Consider the following 17,618-nt stretch of genomic DNA (forward strand, 5'->3'; position numbering starts at 1 on the left):
CCCCCCCCCCCTCTTCTTCTCCGTTCTTCCTTCTCTTATTTTTCTGTTTTAACCTTTGTGAGAGAGTGTTGGAGAGTTTGACAAGACTATTTGAAGACCCACAACCATTTACCAAGATCAGATTGAGAATCAGCCAAGGAGACCAGATCGACATCAGCAACTGTCAGGGTTCATCGACCTCCTCGAGAACTCCCATCATGGAAGCCACTTTTCAGAGCCCTTTTGGCGGTTTGTTGGGAACACTAAGGGGGTAACTCGACCAGGTTTTCAGGGCCATCTGAGGCCCCTCCTGCCAACCGCAGGTTTTCTCCCATAGTGCCTGCGAAACCCTATTCTGTGCAGGTTTGCTGCTGGTTGTTCTGTTTGCCTTCAGATCTGATCCCAGCCATTGTTAGAGGCCTACTTGGGGATATCAATAACCTAACCCCTTAGTTTATGAGCTTTATTTCACCTCAATTCAGCCAGAATTTCAGATCCTGCCCAGGATTAGGTCCTATGCGATCTAGTATTACATCAGAGATTGTCTGACATGGTAAAAAAAAAAAAATGGGGCTTTGCCCTTATCCTTGAACATCCCATTTGCAGGCAAACGGCAAGCAAAATGGTGGATTATCTTGCAAACGGGTTAGTAAATAAGTAACAATTCCAGGCAAGATTCTGCCTTATGATTTTGAAAAGTTCTTTTTTGTGTTCTATACCTTCCTTGATATCCTTCTTAAATTCCTTGCATGGAGTTTGGTTTTCAAAGTAAAAACTTCTAACTGCTACATAAATAAAAATAAAAATAAAATACACTGATATTTACCTCCCACTCTTCTTGACTTTGAATTCCCTCATAAGCCATCAAGAATGGTTTCACCTTTTCAAGTGCACCTCGAAGAGGAATTGGAGGCTTTTCGTCTATGTCAGGATTTGTATCAAACTCTCCCATCAGGTACTCTGGCTCAAACTCTATCTGCAAGCCATGATAATCACAGTGAACACCACTGAATAACCACTAAGCTCATTCAATAAGAACTCATTCAAGTGCAACTGATCAAATCATATAACACTTACCAAATAATTAGTGTGGAGAGCATCCAGATAAGCATCATCCATTGGTGAAGGGAGAACGTCATAACTCATCTGTTCAAATGATTCGGCCAATTTATCCATGTTCTCTGGCCCTAGTCTCTTAGCCAGCCTCTCTCCATCAGCATTGTCACCTAAGAAAAGACCAGTAGCATAGTCCTCCTCTGCATCACGGAAACGACCACCACTTCTTCCACCTCTTCCCCTCCAGCCTTGCACTCCCCTTCCTCCTCGTCCCCGACCACCACGTCCTCTTAACCCTCTGCCCCTCCCACCTTCCTCCATCCCATCTCCTCTACCTCGAGACAAAATTCCAACTGCCTTTTTAACTGCCTCTTCCCTGCTCAACCTTGGCGGGCTTGGAGAAGTCCTATCGTGCACGCTGACAGCACCTCCTCTTCTTGATCGAATGTGTCGGTTTTCTTCAGTACCAGTCCTCTCATTAGGGTTCGGTGATGGTTTAGGTGGTTTTCCACGTCCAGCACCAGGTAACCCTGACAAGAGACTTGACGGAAGGATATCCTCATCCAGCTTTAGAACAGAATCACTGGATTGGGGTTTCTGAGTATCTTGCCGGCTGAAAAAAATGGGTTTCTTGGGCTGAAAGCCTTCAGACTCAGTTGGGCGTGGATCAGATTGTGGTTGGGCAGTTCGGACAATTCCACGACCAGCAGGAGGACTTGCTGCAGACATCCATGAAGAGAATGAAGGAAGAATTGGGGTGGAAGGGATGGGTCTACCTCTGCCATGACCAAGTCCGGAAGGAAAGAAATCATCATCAGCTTCAGCATTAGTGTCCGGTTTACCAGGGGTTTGAGCAGCAAATGGAGAAGGTTCAGGAGGACCAGAGGAGCCTGAACCAGAGCCTCGGCCCCCACCTCGGCCTCTACCACCTCCACCAGCAAAAGTAGAGTAAGCAGTAGAGGAAATAATTAAGCTCTGTTTGCTGCTTTTGCAGCTACTGGAGCTCGCTAGCCTTCCAAGGCTTCCACTCATGGTTTGTCACTGCATATGCAAGAGATAATAATGCACACTTCATTAGTGAAGTCAGTCTTCATTAGTTCTGCCATTTTTGTCCACTCTAGCCTTTTTTTTTTACCATAGTTATTATTGACAAATAATTGAACAGTAGAAGTAGCCCTGGTTCAAACTACAAATGCAGAAAGCACAATTGCCAAAATAAATTGGAGTAAGGAAAAACCTGATGCCCAAAAGAAATTCAGTGAGCAAAAAAGTCAAACTTCAAACACAATATGATTTATTTAGCAAGTTCTGCTAGGCCAAAGAAAAGAATCAGCAGTTTGCAGATCATTTGTTTAGAAAAGAACATATAAAAAATCAATCCATAATCCAACTCCCAAAAGAATCAATGCATTATGCAATAAACATTATTTCAATCCAAATTCCCCATTGAATGAGAAAAGAAATATGTTTTCTAAGTAACTTGGGGAAACAAAGAGATCCACTAACAGATATAAGATAGTGTGGATTCCGATGTTTCACCTTTTTCCAAGGAAAGGGAAAAAGATAATAGCATGCTTGAAGCCATGAATGATCGGGCACTAAATCTATGAAGGAAGAAGAGAATAAAGACTTTAGAGTATTCAGAAATGGTAGAAAATCACAGTTCTAATGTCACTATATGTTTTATAATATTGAAAACCGCCTAGTTCGCATGATAAAGGGCTGTCGATTCATCAAATCACAAAAAAAAGACGAATAAGAAGAAGAAGAAGAAGGAATGTCCAGAATGAGTACCTGACGAAGAACTAAAGTATATCCCCAGGAGAAATCACCTAACAAAATCATCCAAAGGTGGTGGGAGAGACCGAGATTTGATTTTGATTCGCTGATAGAAGATTTAGGCTGGAGAAGAAAAGAACAGTGACGGAGGGAGACTACAACAGGGTTTAAAACATGAATCGGTGACGGAAACGGTTTATGCCAATACCGATTCAAATCAACTCGGAATCGGTCACAATAACCCTAGAATCGGTCAATTTGATTAGAAAACTCACCAATTCAAGAGAATATTGTAAGGAATAATCCGATTGGGAGCTTTTTGCGAAAATCGGGATTGGAATTGGGATCAATCCCAATCAATTCCAAGGCAAATTGGTCGATTCCTGATCCAATTCATTGATTTTAAACCCTATACCAGAGAGAGTGAACTCAGCACTACGACATCAAAAGCTTTGGTATAAAAGGAAAAAATATTAGCTACTATCCGGGTTGCAATCTACTTATAGCCAAAGAAATAGAATAATTCAGCTTCCCCTTTGGATTCACAAATACTCTCCTAGGTTTTTGTATTTTCAAATGTACCCTTTAAGATTCCATTTCTTTGGCTACAAGCAGAGGGTTGCAACTACTGTCAGCAGCCAAGTTTTATTCATTCACGAAGGTTGTCATTGATTTTTTTTTTGTGTGTGTGTGTGCGCTCTCTTGCACAAACAAAGGTCGACTTAGTAAGTTTGCGTATAGGGAAAGAATGGGCACGAATAAGTATTGGTATTAAATGGATGATGGCAATGTAACAACTCAGCTTTTTCCCAACTAAATGGAATCAGCTATATGAATCCTTAAGAGGGAAAATAAATAATAAATAAGGGAGGAGGAACCCTGCCGGCCTGGCATAGGAAATACCCAGACACAACCCTTCTTTTTAGGAGGAGGGGCATCTTTTCACAGTCCCTAGGAAAGAGGGTCAATGTTTGGGGGCATTACGTGCACCTGACCAACATGGTTTTTTTTCCAATAAATAAATAAAAGTTAAAAAAAAGAAACATCCAACTTAAATGGGGTCTGCTAAATGGATCTTTGCCCTCCAAATTACTTTATTTTAGGTGATACTAGAGTCAAGACCTAAACTCAACATGTTTTTCCTCACTAGTGGATACTCGGATTTGTTGGTATACCTAGTGGATACGAGGTCAAAGGGCAAGCGACTTCTGGGTTGGTGAGCAATGGATGCATTGCGTGGCCGGGATAATATTTCTTTTTGCATGTCATTTTCCTAGATATAGAGGAGTGATCAAATTCAAATGGAAGGGGCTAAAAGAGTTAGCGGCAGACTTAAAATGACCATAGATGAAGTAGTGAGGAAAGACATGCAGAGTTTAGGTCTTGACTCTAGTATCACCTCAAATAAAGTAATTTGGAAGAAAATAATCCATTTAGCAGACTGATTTAAGTAGAATGTTTCTTTCCTTTTTACTTTTATTTATTTATTGGGAAAAAGAACCATGTCGGTCTGGCATGGAAAGCCCAGACATTGACCTTTTTTTTTAGGAACTGTGAAAAGATGCCTCCACCCCCCCAAAAATAGGGATTGTATATAAGTGTTTCCTACGCCAGGCCAATAGGGTTCCTCCTCCCTTAGTTATTATTTTCCTTCTTACAGATCCATATAGCAGACTCCATTTAGATGGAAAAAAGCTGAGTTGTTACATTGCCATCATCCATTTAATACCAATACATATCCGTACCCATCATTTCTCCATATCCAAACTTACTATGTCGACCTTTGTTTGCATGAGAGCAAAAAAAAAAAAACCTATGACAACCTTTGTGGGTGTCAAATTTGTCATTTTGTATCGAATAAAACTTAGCTATTGACAATAGCTGCAACCTCAACTTGTAGTCAAAGAAATGGAATCTTGAAAGGTACATTTGAAAATACAAAAACCTAAGAGAGTATTTGTAAATCTGAGGAAGATGAATTATTCCATTTCTTTGGCTATAAGCAGACTGCAACCCCGTTAATAACCATTTTTTTTCCTTTTGTACTAAAGTTTTTGATGTCGTAGTGCTAAGTTCGCTCTCTGATAAAATCAATGAATTGGATGGGGAATCGATCAATTCGCCTTGGAATTGGTTGGGACCGATCCCAATCCCGATTTTTGCAAAAAGCTCCAAATCTGATTATTCTTTACAGTATTCCCCTAAATTGAAAGGTTTTCTGATCAAATGGGCCGATTCTAGGGTTATTTTGACCGATTCCAAGCTGATCTAAATCGATATTGGCAGAAATCGATTCCGTCACTAATTCCTGTTTTAAACCTTGTTGTAGTCTCCCTCTGTCTTGCTCTTTTCTTCTCTAGCCGAAATCTTCTATCAACGAATCGAAATCAAATCTCGGTCTCTCCCACCGCCTTTGAATGATTTTTTTGGTGATTTCTCCTGGGGATATACTTTAGTTCTTTGTCAGATACTCATTCGGGACATTCCTTCATCTGCCTTCTTCTTCTTCTTTTGTGATTTGATGAATCGACGGCTTTTTATCATGCGAACTGGGTGGTTTTCAATATTATAATCATATAGTGACATTAGAATTGTGATTTAGACAATTTCTGAATACTCCAAAGTCCTTATTCTCTTCTTCCCTCATAGATTTAGTGCCCGACCATTCATGGCTTCAAGCATGCTATTTTCTTTTCCCTTTCCTTGCAGAAAGGTGAAACATTCAGAATCCACACTATCTTCTATCTGTATATGAATACTAATGCTTTATTTGATACAGATGTCCCGGCAAGCTTGAACAAAAGATTTCCTATACCTTTTTTGACATATCCAATTTTGGTTTGTGCTGATGCAACTAATCTTTTGAACTTAGCTTCAGGATTGGCATACGGAATTATATCACAGGGTCAGTTTAGGTTCATCAGCTCAAATACTACTACAACTACTCAGCACGAAGCAGTGGAAGCAGAAGGTATCCTGCAGGATTGAGGACAACTAGTACCAAAGGATGAAATATACATAAAGTATAGTTCACAAACAAGACATTACTTCACTTTATTCCATATCCTACAAAGGAAGCTCGAGGCCTCCCACATTGCGGCTTTCCATGTGATCTCATTACTATCAAACACAATATCCTTCCACTACAAAGAAGTAGGAAGTCATCCGGTTATGGAATTAATGTTTAATATAGCCTATAAAACTAAAGGACATAGTCAATGTGTTGTAAATATTATAGATTAATGCTAGTTTTATGTTATTATCAAAATAATAATAATAAAAATAAAAATGCTAATGAAAGATGAGAGCGAAAATGAATAAAAAAATAAAAGAGAGAGAGGTGGACAAAAGGTACTCGACTATTGTTGTTTAATAGAACCCATGCGTTGATAAAAAGAATATAAGAAAAACCTGAATTTAGGTTCTTGTACGTGAATATAATCCGGAGTAATTTGGGTTTTGGGGTCTTGGTTATGGGATCAATATGTAGCCACCTACTGCGGCCATAAATTGGTGGTGATGATGTGGACATCATGCATAGTCTAGAATGGGTCGTAAGAGGCCCAAAGTAGACTCCGAGGGGACTCTTCGACGCCCAAATCAATATTCCGTGCAACAACATTGTGATAATAGGGTAAAGACAGATCGAATCTCAACTAGTTTATGCCTTTAGATGTGGAGAATCCTTCCCATATTAGGATTCCACCCTTGCTTCCTTTTCTAAGGAGATTGAGTCTAGGTATGACCGTATGAGTCTACCAAAGAGGAAAGGTGGAATCTCAAAATTGATTCCGCAATCTGAGGGGATTTATTTCCCTAAATGTCTCCTATGTTTCCTTCTGAGCTAATCAACAATAATTGTCTTGTGCCACGTGTTGACCACTCATTGATGGATTGTATTCACGCATATCAGAGGCCCCCTACTCCTCTAAGTTCAATTATGGACCTGAGGGAGTAAAGTGTTCTTTTTTTTTTTTTTTTTTTTTTTGTCGGCCGTAGCCTGAGCTTCGTCTAAGGGCAAAGGTCACCTCAATCAGGTTTGCTCGCCTTTAGCCTAAGCCCCAACCAAGGGCAAAGATCGCCTTGGTCGGGTTTGCTCGGCCTTGGCTTGAACCCACATCGAGGCAATAGATCACCTGAAATAGATCCACATTATGGAAGGAAATATGAGAGGAAGAAGGGTCTAGCCTTAGTCCACTTGAGTGGCTAGGGTCCAGCCAAGAAGCCAACCGAACCTCTACTTGGTCCACCTGAGTGGCTAAGTACAAATAAGGGCCAATTGGGCCCATCGGCTAGGGGAATAATCAGTAATTGTTTTTAATTAATTAGGGGCCATTGGGCCCATCGAGTTGAGTAAGTGGTATGTCGAGTCCAAATTGTCTTAGGACTATTTATTTTCCACATAGGTGTATTATTCCTAGTCTAATTTTGAATTCCTAGTTGTAGGAGTGTCTAGTCCTATTGGGAAACTAGCTCCTAGTTAAAGTAGGAGTGTCTAGTCCTATTGGGAAACTAGCTCCTAGTAGTAGTTTAATTGCTATTCTGCCCTCTATAAATAGAGGAGCCTATGTACTCATAATTTCATATTTGAATAAAGAATAATTGCAGTCAATTGCTTAGAACAGCCGGGATAGCTGTGGGTGAGAAGCCCGGGCCGAGACAGCCGATCCTCCCCCCACTTTTCCCTTTGTTTCTTCTTGTTTAAAGCTTTCTATTTTATCCTAAAGTTACTGCTATTGAAGTATACGACTGTTGTGAGTATTCAGAAGTTCAGATTTGTTCAAGTTACAAACCAAATTTGATTCTCTTGAAGCCTGCGGTTATTTCTCCTAGGTCAGAAAATCAAGAAAGCTTGTAACTTCACAACCAACCGTCAGAATCCTCTCAACTTTGGGGGTTTTTGTACCCTCCCTAGGGACTACCTACGCCCAAGAGTGCAGCTCAATCGGACTCCTACAGACCTAGCCGCACCTCTCTCTCCAGCTCTATAGCAGGTCTTTCTCTCTCCTATCGGGTTGTGTTTTGGGCTGGTTTTGCTCCTATATGGGTATTGTATCCTTGGAGGTTTATTTGATGGTCATATTTCTTTGTTTCCTGATCCTATTTGTATTGTTTGGGGTTATATATTACTGGGGTAGTTTCTTGTAATCTATTCCTACATTATCACCTCAATCAAGTTTGCTCACCTATAGCCTAAGCCCCAACCTAAGTAATAAGTCACCCCGGATAGGTTTGCTCAGTTATAACCTAAACCCCAATGAGGCCAGATGTCACCTATATTAGATTTGCTCGGCCATAGCTTAAGCCTCAACAATGGCAATAAGTCACCCCGTTCAGGTTTGCTCGGCAATAACCTGAGCCCCAACCGAGGCAATAAGTCACCTCGGTCAGGTTAGCTTAGCTATAGCCTAAACCACAACTGAGGTAAAAGCTCCTAACTTCAATGTCATTTTCTGTTAGAACGAATACGTGAAAATTCGTGCCTCGAGGATCTATAAAGACACCTAACGTGACTTCTTCTTATTAACTGGGATAGTTGGATCATCAAGGTTTTCTCTATAAGTGAAAGGGACCCCCCCCCATCCTTGTCTTCATTCTAAATTATTAGCTGGATGTGCTTAGCCTCGTAGATCCCTCTCCTGCCCATGGTTTAAAGTATCTCCGATAACCATACGATACCCTGCGATACGTATCTTAAATTTAGCTGACCGATACGATACACACCAATACGATACATGAAATTTTTAAAATCCTTTTGCATCGATATATATCCTACGATACATACTGATATGCACCAATACACTATCGATACGTACTAATACTCTATGAAAAATATAAAATCGATGTGAAATATACGTTTCGATATGTATCTATACGTATCGGTGAGTATTTGTATGTATTGATCGGTACGTATCTATGAGTATCAGTACGTATCAGTGAGTATCGATATGTATCAATCAGTACGTATCGGTGAGTATCAGTATGTACCGATACAGTGCGCTACGGTCATATAATGGCCAAAATGGGTATTTTTTCAGAAAACACGATTTTTGAGGGGTTTTTGTTCCAAAGTTGCTGCCAACCATATTTCTCTCTAACTAAAGTGGAAATCAAGGTTGGGAACAAGGATTTTACATTTGTGGGACAACTACAAACCTTGAATTCTTAGTGCGATACCCTCAATTTAGTGTTTATACATAATACATGTTATCAATAGCTTTTTTTATCAAATTTTTTATGCAAAAGTGTTTAAAAAGGTGTTTCATATCCATTTATGTGTGTATCTTTAGCGTATCTCCGATACGATACGATACAATACCCTCTGATACGTATCTTAATTTTGGTCGACCAATACGGCGACCGACACCAATACTTTAATCCTTGCAGTTCTGCCTCAATAATTTTGTTGGTCACCCTTTTACCATCCTTCCACCTCGATTTTCTTCTATCAAAAGTAAATTCTCTAACGTCAGACATGTCTGCTTCTATATTGGTGGTTCATCATCCAAACGAACTCATAATGAGGGTGTGAGACGTAGTAGATCCCACAATGTAGAAGGTATGTGACAGGGTTCATCCTTTGAGTCCAATTCCTCTAGTGACTCCTACTGCCAATCCCACTCTGGTGACGTTGAAGGGTACTTCCACCTCTCATCAGATTGATGAGGAGGCGGCCGAAGGTACCTTTAACGAGGATCTAGTGGAGGCAAGAGCCCAAAATGTCAATGCTTTTCTGATAGACGCTCTTGAGATCATGTCCACTATGACAGACCTGGAATGTGGCATGTGAAGGTCGTCTATGGAATCCAAGATTCCTATACCGTTAGGTTTGCTTCCCCTTCCGGCCGAGTGAGTTTTAGTACTCCCTACGAGTTATGTCTTTACGCAGAGTTCTTTAAGGCTAGGCTTCGCCTTCCATTCCATGAATTCTTTGTTCTCGTGTCGCCACTTTGGGATTAGCCCAGGTTAACTTGCCCCCAATCGGTATCGACAAGTCCTAAGTTTTTTGTTCCTCAGTTTAAGAGGCCAATCACTATGCCACTTTGCTTAAATTGCATGGCCTTTCATACCCACCTGAGGGAAGTTGGGTAGTATAATTTTAGCTCTCGAAAAAGGTATCAAGATATTGAGCAAGGCCCCTTCTTCTATCCACGAATGGTAGAAGAAGTTTTTCTTTGTGAGCTCAGAGGAGGGATTTCCTTTTTGTATAATTTAGAATCTCCCTAACCATAGGATGGTGAAATTTGCACCTACTTTTTGTGGGGACGATGTGGAGTCCATGGAGATGGCTAAGCACAAATCCGAGTATCCACTAGTTGAGTCCAATAGCTTCTTGTCTAGGGCCCTCTTATTTAAGTTTTGGCTTTTGTCCGGGTATGTTCTTGGACCACCGAGGTATTTGCATGTTGCAATGTCTTGTTCTAACTGTCTTCAGCTTTTTACAGTGGACTTGTCGAGGGTTGAATACAAGGCAATCATTGCTAAGCAAAATAAGCTGAAGAAGCAACATAAAAAGCAGTTGGAGAAGAGGAAGGCTACTGCTTAAGATGCCCCTGGGGAGAGGAGAAAGAAATTATAGTGGGCCCTTACCTCCGCTAGATCCTCGTCAAAGGTACCTTCAGCCACCTCCTCGTCGATTTGATGAGAGATAGAAGCCCCTTCAACATCACCAGAGTGGGATTGGAAACAGAAGTCACTAGAGGAACTGGACTCAAAGGATGAACCCTTGGACATACCCTCTACATTACGGGATCTACTACGTTTCTCGCCCTCACTATGAGTTCGTATGGACGATGAACCACCAATAGATCGAGAAGCAAACATGTCTGACGTTAGAGAACAAGGGAGAGAACTTACTTTCGATAAAACAAAATCAAGGTGGAAGGATGGTAGGCAAGAGAGGGATCCACGAGGCTATGCACATCCAGCTAATGATCTAGAATGAAGACAAGGATGGAGGGGTCCCTCTCACTTATAGAGAAAACCCTGATGATCCAACTTCCCTAGTTAATAAGAAATCAAGTTAGGTGTCCTTATAGATCCTCGAGGCACGAATTTTCACGTATTCATTCTAACAGAAAATGACATTGAAGTTAGGAGCTTTTACCTCAGTTGAGGTTTAGGCTATAGCCAAGCTAACTTGACCGAGGTGACTTATTGCCTCGGTTGGGGCTCAGGTTATTGCCGAGCAAACTTGAACAGGATGACTTATTGCCATTCTTGAGGCTCAAGCTATGGCTGAGCAAATCTAATAGAGGTGACACCTAGCCTCATTGGGGTTTAGGCTATAACTGAGCAAACCTATCAAGGGTGACCTATCACCTAGGTTGGGGTTCAGGCTATAGGCGAGCAAACTTGATTGAGGTGATCTATTGCCTCGATGGAGGTTCAAGCCAAGGCCAAGCAAGCCCGACCAAGGCGACCTCTGCCCTCGGTTGGGGCTCAAGCTAAAGGCGAGGAAACCTGATTGAGGTGACCTTTGCCCTTAGATAAGCTTAAGCTATGGTCGACCGAAAAAAAAATGGAACACTTTACTCCCTCAGTTCCATAATTGAACCTAAACGAGTAAGGGGCCTCTAATATGCATGAATACAACCCACCAATGAATGGTCAACACGTGGCACATGACAATTATTGTTGATTAGTTCAAAAGGAAACATAAGAGACCTTTAGGGAAATAAATCCCCTCAGATCACGGAATCAACTTGAGATTCCACCTTCCCTCTTTGCATGGTTTTAAGTATCTCCGATACCGATACGATACCCTCCGATACGTATCTTAAATTTAGCCGACCGATACGATACACATCGATACGATACATGAAATTTTTAAAATCCTTTCGTATCAATATATATCCTATAATACATACTGATATGCATCAATACACCACCATTACACATCGATACGATACGATATGCCTCGATACGACTATGAAAATTATAAAATTGAGGTAAAATATACGTTTCGGAATGTATTGGTACATATCAGTGAGTATCGATATGCATCGATCGGCATGTATCGGTATATATTGGCACGTATCGGTGAGTATCGATATATATCGATACGTATCGGTGAGTATCGGTGAGTATCGGTGAGTATCGATAGGTATCGGTCATATAATGGCCAAGATGGGTAATTTTTCAGAAAACACACGATTTTTTGAAGGGTTTTTGTTCCAAAGTTGTTGTCAATCATATTTCTCTCTAACTAAAATGAAAATCAAGGTTGGGAAGAAGGATTTTACATTTATGGGACAACTACAAACCTTGAATTCTTAGCACGATACCCTCAATTTAGTGTTTATGCATAATACATGTTATCAATAGCTTTTTTTAACAAATTCTTTATGCAAAAGTGTTTAAAATTATGTTTCCTATCCATTTATGTGCGTATCTTTAACGTATCTTAGTGTATCTCCGATACGATACGATACTCTCCAATACGTATCTTAATTTTGACCGACCGATACCGATACTTTAATCCTTGCCTCTTTGGTAGACTCATACCTAGACTCAATCTCCCTAGAGAAGGAAGCAAGGGTGGACTCCTAATATGGGAAGGATTAATTCTCCACATCTAAAGGCGAAAACTAGTTGGGATTCAACTCAGGACCGATCTCCATGCCTCCACAAGGAAACTGTCTCCAATCTACCTCACTCTATTCTAATAGGTGAGGGGTGTAGAACACGAGGTATGGCATATCACATCTTCGCCCATCACTTTTTTCTTACCCCATTATCACAATGTTGTTGCATGGAATATTGATTTGGGCTTCGGAGAGCCCCCCTGAGTCTACTTCGGGCCTCTTAGGAGTTACGACCCATTCTAAACTGTGCAGAACGTCCATATCATCACCAAGTTATGGCCGCAATAGGTAGCAACATATTGATCCCATAACCAAGACTCCAAAACCCAAATTACTCCGGATTATATTCATGTACAAGAACCTAAATTCAGGTTTTCTTACATTCCTTTTACCAACGCATGAATTCCATTAAACAACACTAGTCGGGTACCCTTTGTCCACCTCTCTTTCTTTCTTTTCATTTTTATTCATTTTCACCCACATCTTTCATTAGCATTTTTATTTTAAAACACACTAAGCCATGAGTTTTACGTATCAGCCTTAGAGCCAGACAATACTTATACGATACGATCCAAATACCAATCTGATATCGATACCCTACTCTGTCTATCTTTCGATTATTCAATGTTGATCCGATACAATATTGATATTGATACCGATCTTTTATCAATTGGCATATCGGTATCAAAACCGATATCGTGACCAATTTTGATATATATTAGTGGCATTGAAAAAAATCTGTATCAAGCCGGTGTTGTCCCTAGTCGAATCACAATAGCGCAAATCGCTCGCATGACGTCATATCCCCAAATGACTGATATGGCGCCAAATCACCACCATAGTGCCGTATCGCCAAATTGATACAATATAAATACCAATCCCAATAACAATTGTAAAAAAGTACTCATATTGGTATCGATGTCGGCCTCAGATCGATATCATCCCCATCCAATACTAAACCTTGTGTTATGGAATGTGAAATAAAACATTAAAAAAATGTGAGATGCTAAATAAAATACTAAAATAGATAAGGGAGAGAGTTCACTGAAACGTAGCGTGGCCCCTAAAGCCCTTGTGAAAAAATAAAATGTGCTGGGATTTATGTCTTTCATAAGGGTTAGAACAATCATTTCGCCACTTTTACACTATCTTTTACGTTTCTTTTTTGCAATAAATATATAAAAGAAATGCAGTTGAATAAAAAAATGATTAAATTTAATAAAGAATTAAATTTGTTACTCAAAAGGACGGTAGAAAAGGAGAGAATTTTTTTTGATAGAAAAAAAGAAAGAAGAGAATGAACCTAAGTGGGAGAGAGAATGAATGGCAGAGACAAAGAAAAAAAAAATAAAAAAAGTCTAGAGTTAATTCGATCGGTTATAGGGCGTCTAGTGGAAATCCATGTGTCCACCACCCAAAAAATCCTTGGATTCATCTAAATTCTCAATGAAGGTCCTCAATAATCCATAAAATTGATATCGTATTAAGCAAATCAACAAGGGATGTCAACGGATCGAATTCGGCTCGAATAGCAGCCTATCTGAATTCAAATCCGTTAAATAGGAGCCTATCCAAATTCGATCCGTTTATCCAACCAAATATCTAAAGCGCTATTAAATTCGAATTCATTTATGTAAACGGTAATTGGACATTATCCAATCCGATCCGTTTAACAAATGGATACCGAATATCCGAATCTGTGAATCCGATTATCCGATTATAATTTAGACTTCTTTACTTGCCCCTGTGTAATTTTAAATGAAACTTAACCATTCACATTATTTGTGTTATTTATACAAACCAAAGCAAAGCTCCATGAAGAATGAAATCTGAAATGATGTTTCAGGAGATTATCTAATCAGGTCAATTTCATGTGATTCTCCTGCACTTTGGGTTGTAACAATAAAAGAAATACCAGTCCATTAAAATGGTGGGCCATTGATTATAGACCATTTAAACCCCATTAATTTTTTTCTATATCGATCAATCAATTTGTTGTTAGTGTTGGAAATGGGTTAAAACCAACATTTGGTGGGTTTGTTTTTATCTACAACACTGGGGATAATCTGAGCTAACTTAAATTATTTCAATCCGACTTTGACTTGGCAAAGTAAAACCAAGACAAGAAGAAAGAAGAAATTGAAGAGGAAGAGTCCTAGATATGATGGAACTTTAGAAATGTCAGTCATCTTGATCAAGAGATACATAGTTTGTTGTATTTTTATACAAATTTGGTTGTCTCATGTAAAGGAATCAGTATTCATCTCTATCATGGAAATCAGTTGGATCTTTTGCTCATAATGTGGAAGCTTCAATAATAGTAACAAGGGAATTAATTTAAAGGTCAGCCCTGATTCTACAAACCAGTTTTATGATTTAGGAGTTAGATTTGTTTGCTAAACTGGTTTCAGATTTGGTTTAACCAATTGCAACATGTTGGTCACAGGTTTAAAAACCTAGAAACAGCCTCTTCTGCGAAGCAGGGGGTAAGGCTGCGTACAACTTGCCCCTCCCAGAGCTCGCAGTAGTGGGAGCCTCGTGCACTGGGTTACTCTTTATATGTAAAATAGGAAGAGGACTATATATTCATCCAGATTGGAAGTCTAAGGCATTGTTTTTTCGGATGCTGGAAATATGAAATGGTAATGTTGATTGCTTGCTTGGCTGGAGTACCTTGGTGAGGTTAAACTTTAGCTTCACATTTTTATAAACAAAATCTTGCATAGGATCGAGCAAAATATGAGTGGGAACCAAACAAAGGAGAGGGAGTGAAAGAGAGACAGGGAAAGAGATCGACCTACCTTTCCGGCGGAAGATCTGCGTTGTCTTCGTAGACGGTGGCTGCAACGTCCTTCTACCTATTGGAACAATGAACTGGAAATGAATAAGAAAATCAGTAGAGAGAAAGAAAGAGGGAGAGACCGTACGAGAGAGTGACCTTCACCTCGGATCACTGACAGCAGATCGACAGTAGTAGTAGGCTCTGCGCTATGCTTCAGCTCCCTTCGTATCTCTGGCTGTTGCAACTATTTGTTACGTTCCTTTCGTACGAAAGAGGTTAAATAGGGTTTGCTTCAGTTCTGTTATGTTTCGAGGGTAAAATACGTGTTTGCCCCTCTTAAGTTAAGTTAAAAAGTTGATTCAGCGCCTTTTGCTCAAAATTAAGTCTGAAAATGAAAAGCACCACTTTCATGTTTAAAAAACAAACTCCAAAAGGCGTTGAATCAACTTTCATGAAAGTGGTGGTATTATATTGTATCAACTTAAAAGTTTGTTTTTTAAACATGAAAGTCGCGCTTTCAAGTTGAGACAACCAAATTTGTATAAAAATAGAACAACTTTCATGTTTAAAAACAAACTCCAAAAGGAGCTGAATCAACTTTCAAGTTGATATAATATAAAAGCACCACTTTCATGTTTAAAAACGAACTCCAAAAGGCGCTGAATCAACTTTCATGAAAGTGGTGGTATTATATTGTATCAACATGAAAGTTCGTTTTTTAAAAAACGAACTCCAAAAGGCGCTGAATCAACTTTCAAGTTGATACAATATAAAAGCACCACTTTCATGAAAACCACTTTTTTAAACATGAAAAGCACTAGTATGCCTAATTCAGGAATTTCGGTTTCTGGAAAGGCATCAGAAGAACACATTAACCTCTTCACTAGTATTACACTTAATTAACAGCTAAGTAATAGAATCAAATCAAATATAAGAGGATTTAGGCCGTGTCCATTAATCCAGTTCAGAGGGAGGTAGTTTTGGATCATCCAGGAATAATGAACAGTTTTGCACAGGAATGCATGTTTGGCATCCACACAAGGTCAGTCCTGACTTCTCAAAAAGACTAAAACCTGATGCAACAAGAGCTTGGCTCATTTTGATACCATAAACATCTCCAAGCTTCAAACTTCAGCAAAAATAGCTCCAAGTAATATATAATGGAACAAAGGAAGGTGCATTATAGAATTTCCAATTACCCCTGCAAAGGCCAATTCCTTTTTCGGAAGCTTGAGGGATGTGAAGTGATTGAGAGATCAAGAGGAAAACTAAGGGACACATCGGTAGAAGCAGTAGTACAGATTAGAGACCCATAAATTGATTCTCCACATTAAATAAATTGTTCAAATTCTCAGACAGCCACAGTTATATTTGGTTTCTTTCTATGAGTACAACTCTATATATGGGAAGTAGAGTAAGAGTAGAAAATATATTTTGAGCGATTGATTCTTTAGAGGAATTTCTCAAACCTGAAGTGAAACAATAAATTTACTCCGAATTGAATAGAAAATCTAACATTCATATAAGATCAAAGATTCTTTTGGAAATTTATCAAAAATTCAGAATAGAAAACCTCATTTCCAACACAGTACAACAGTGCAACACATCTCTCCTGAATGTTCAGTCCAGAAAAACCAACCATATATATATATATATATATATTCTTAAACAACAGAATTTCAAGTTCCAACCAAAAGTAGAGCCAAAGAAGCATAAATATTGTAGGAAAAGATAAAGAAAAGGGAGAGGAGGTACTTACCGACGGAGTTGCGAACAATGGGGCTGATACGAGAACCGTTGGAGGGTAATCCAGAACCGTTGGAGCGAATGGAGCAAACAATGGGTTTTGCTACTCCAGAAATGCAAAACCCTAACTTCGTATCTTCCTTTCCCTTCCAAAATGAAGCCCCATGTTCTTGTGTCCACCGAAAATACCTCTTAGTGACTAAAAACACAAAAAACCTAAAAATAAAAATATTGATTACAAAACCTGCGGGTGAGATTGAGAAGATAAGGAAGTCCAATACTCAGAAAGCCAAAACTTGAGCTCCAAATCCAAAGAACAGTGAAGCCAAGGGGAGAGGAAGGAGGCCTGGTCCTGGTCGTGGTCAGTGTTGAGATCTGGCCATGGCATTCTTCAGTCGATGAGAGGAAGAAAGTTTGTCTCCTCAATGACTATATATGTCAAAAGTGAATTTTGCTATTTACCCTAATTCTTATATGAACAATTTAAGAGGAAGAAAGTTTTAACAGGTGTTTTACATGAATTAGTATGTTAATAGGAACACCTCCTAAAACAAGTTTGAAAAAAACAGAGAACCGTGTTTCATTGGAAAGACTCTCCAACCAAACACAACCTAAAAGTGTCCGGTTTCATTTTAAAAAAAACACAAAATTGAACTGGACTTACCATATAATTTTTATTTTATTTCTAT

The 17,618-nt window shown here is 39.4% G+C and overlaps 1 protein-coding gene across 6 annotated transcripts in view; it reads right to left on the reverse strand.

Moving 5' to 3' along the window:
• The window catches only part of LOC122059650 (protein PRRC2A), a 27,625-nt gene extending 10,245 nt beyond the window's left edge, over nucleotides 1–17,380 (reverse strand). Inside the window, exons 1-6 of one of the 6 annotated variants that reach the window (XM_042622575.1) lie at nucleotides 17,211–17,380; nucleotides 16,943–17,128; nucleotides 15,346–15,418; nucleotides 15,203–15,259; nucleotides 1,057–2,076; nucleotides 806–955 (exon numbers count right to left, since the gene is read on the reverse strand). In XM_042622575.1, coding sequence (XP_042478509.1) covers nucleotides 806–955; nucleotides 1,057–2,067 — 1,161 coding nt within the window. In that variant the 5' untranslated portion in view covers nucleotides 2,068–2,076; nucleotides 15,203–15,259; nucleotides 15,346–15,418; nucleotides 16,943–17,128; nucleotides 17,211–17,380. Of the gene's footprint in view, nucleotides 1–805; nucleotides 956–1,056; nucleotides 2,077–15,202; nucleotides 15,276–15,345; nucleotides 15,419–16,942 lie in introns of all 6 variants that reach the window. The other 5 variants (XM_042622574.1, XM_042622577.1, XM_042622573.1 and 2 more) reach the window with 5 other exon arrangements.
• Nucleotides 17,381–17,618: the final 238 nt, after the last annotated feature.

Source organism: Macadamia integrifolia, chromosome 13 (assembly GCF_013358625.1).
Source record: "Macadamia integrifolia cultivar HAES 741 chromosome 13, SCU_Mint_v3, whole genome shotgun sequence".
Classification (NCBI taxonomy): domain Eukaryota; kingdom Viridiplantae; phylum Streptophyta; class Magnoliopsida; order Proteales; family Proteaceae; genus Macadamia; species Macadamia integrifolia.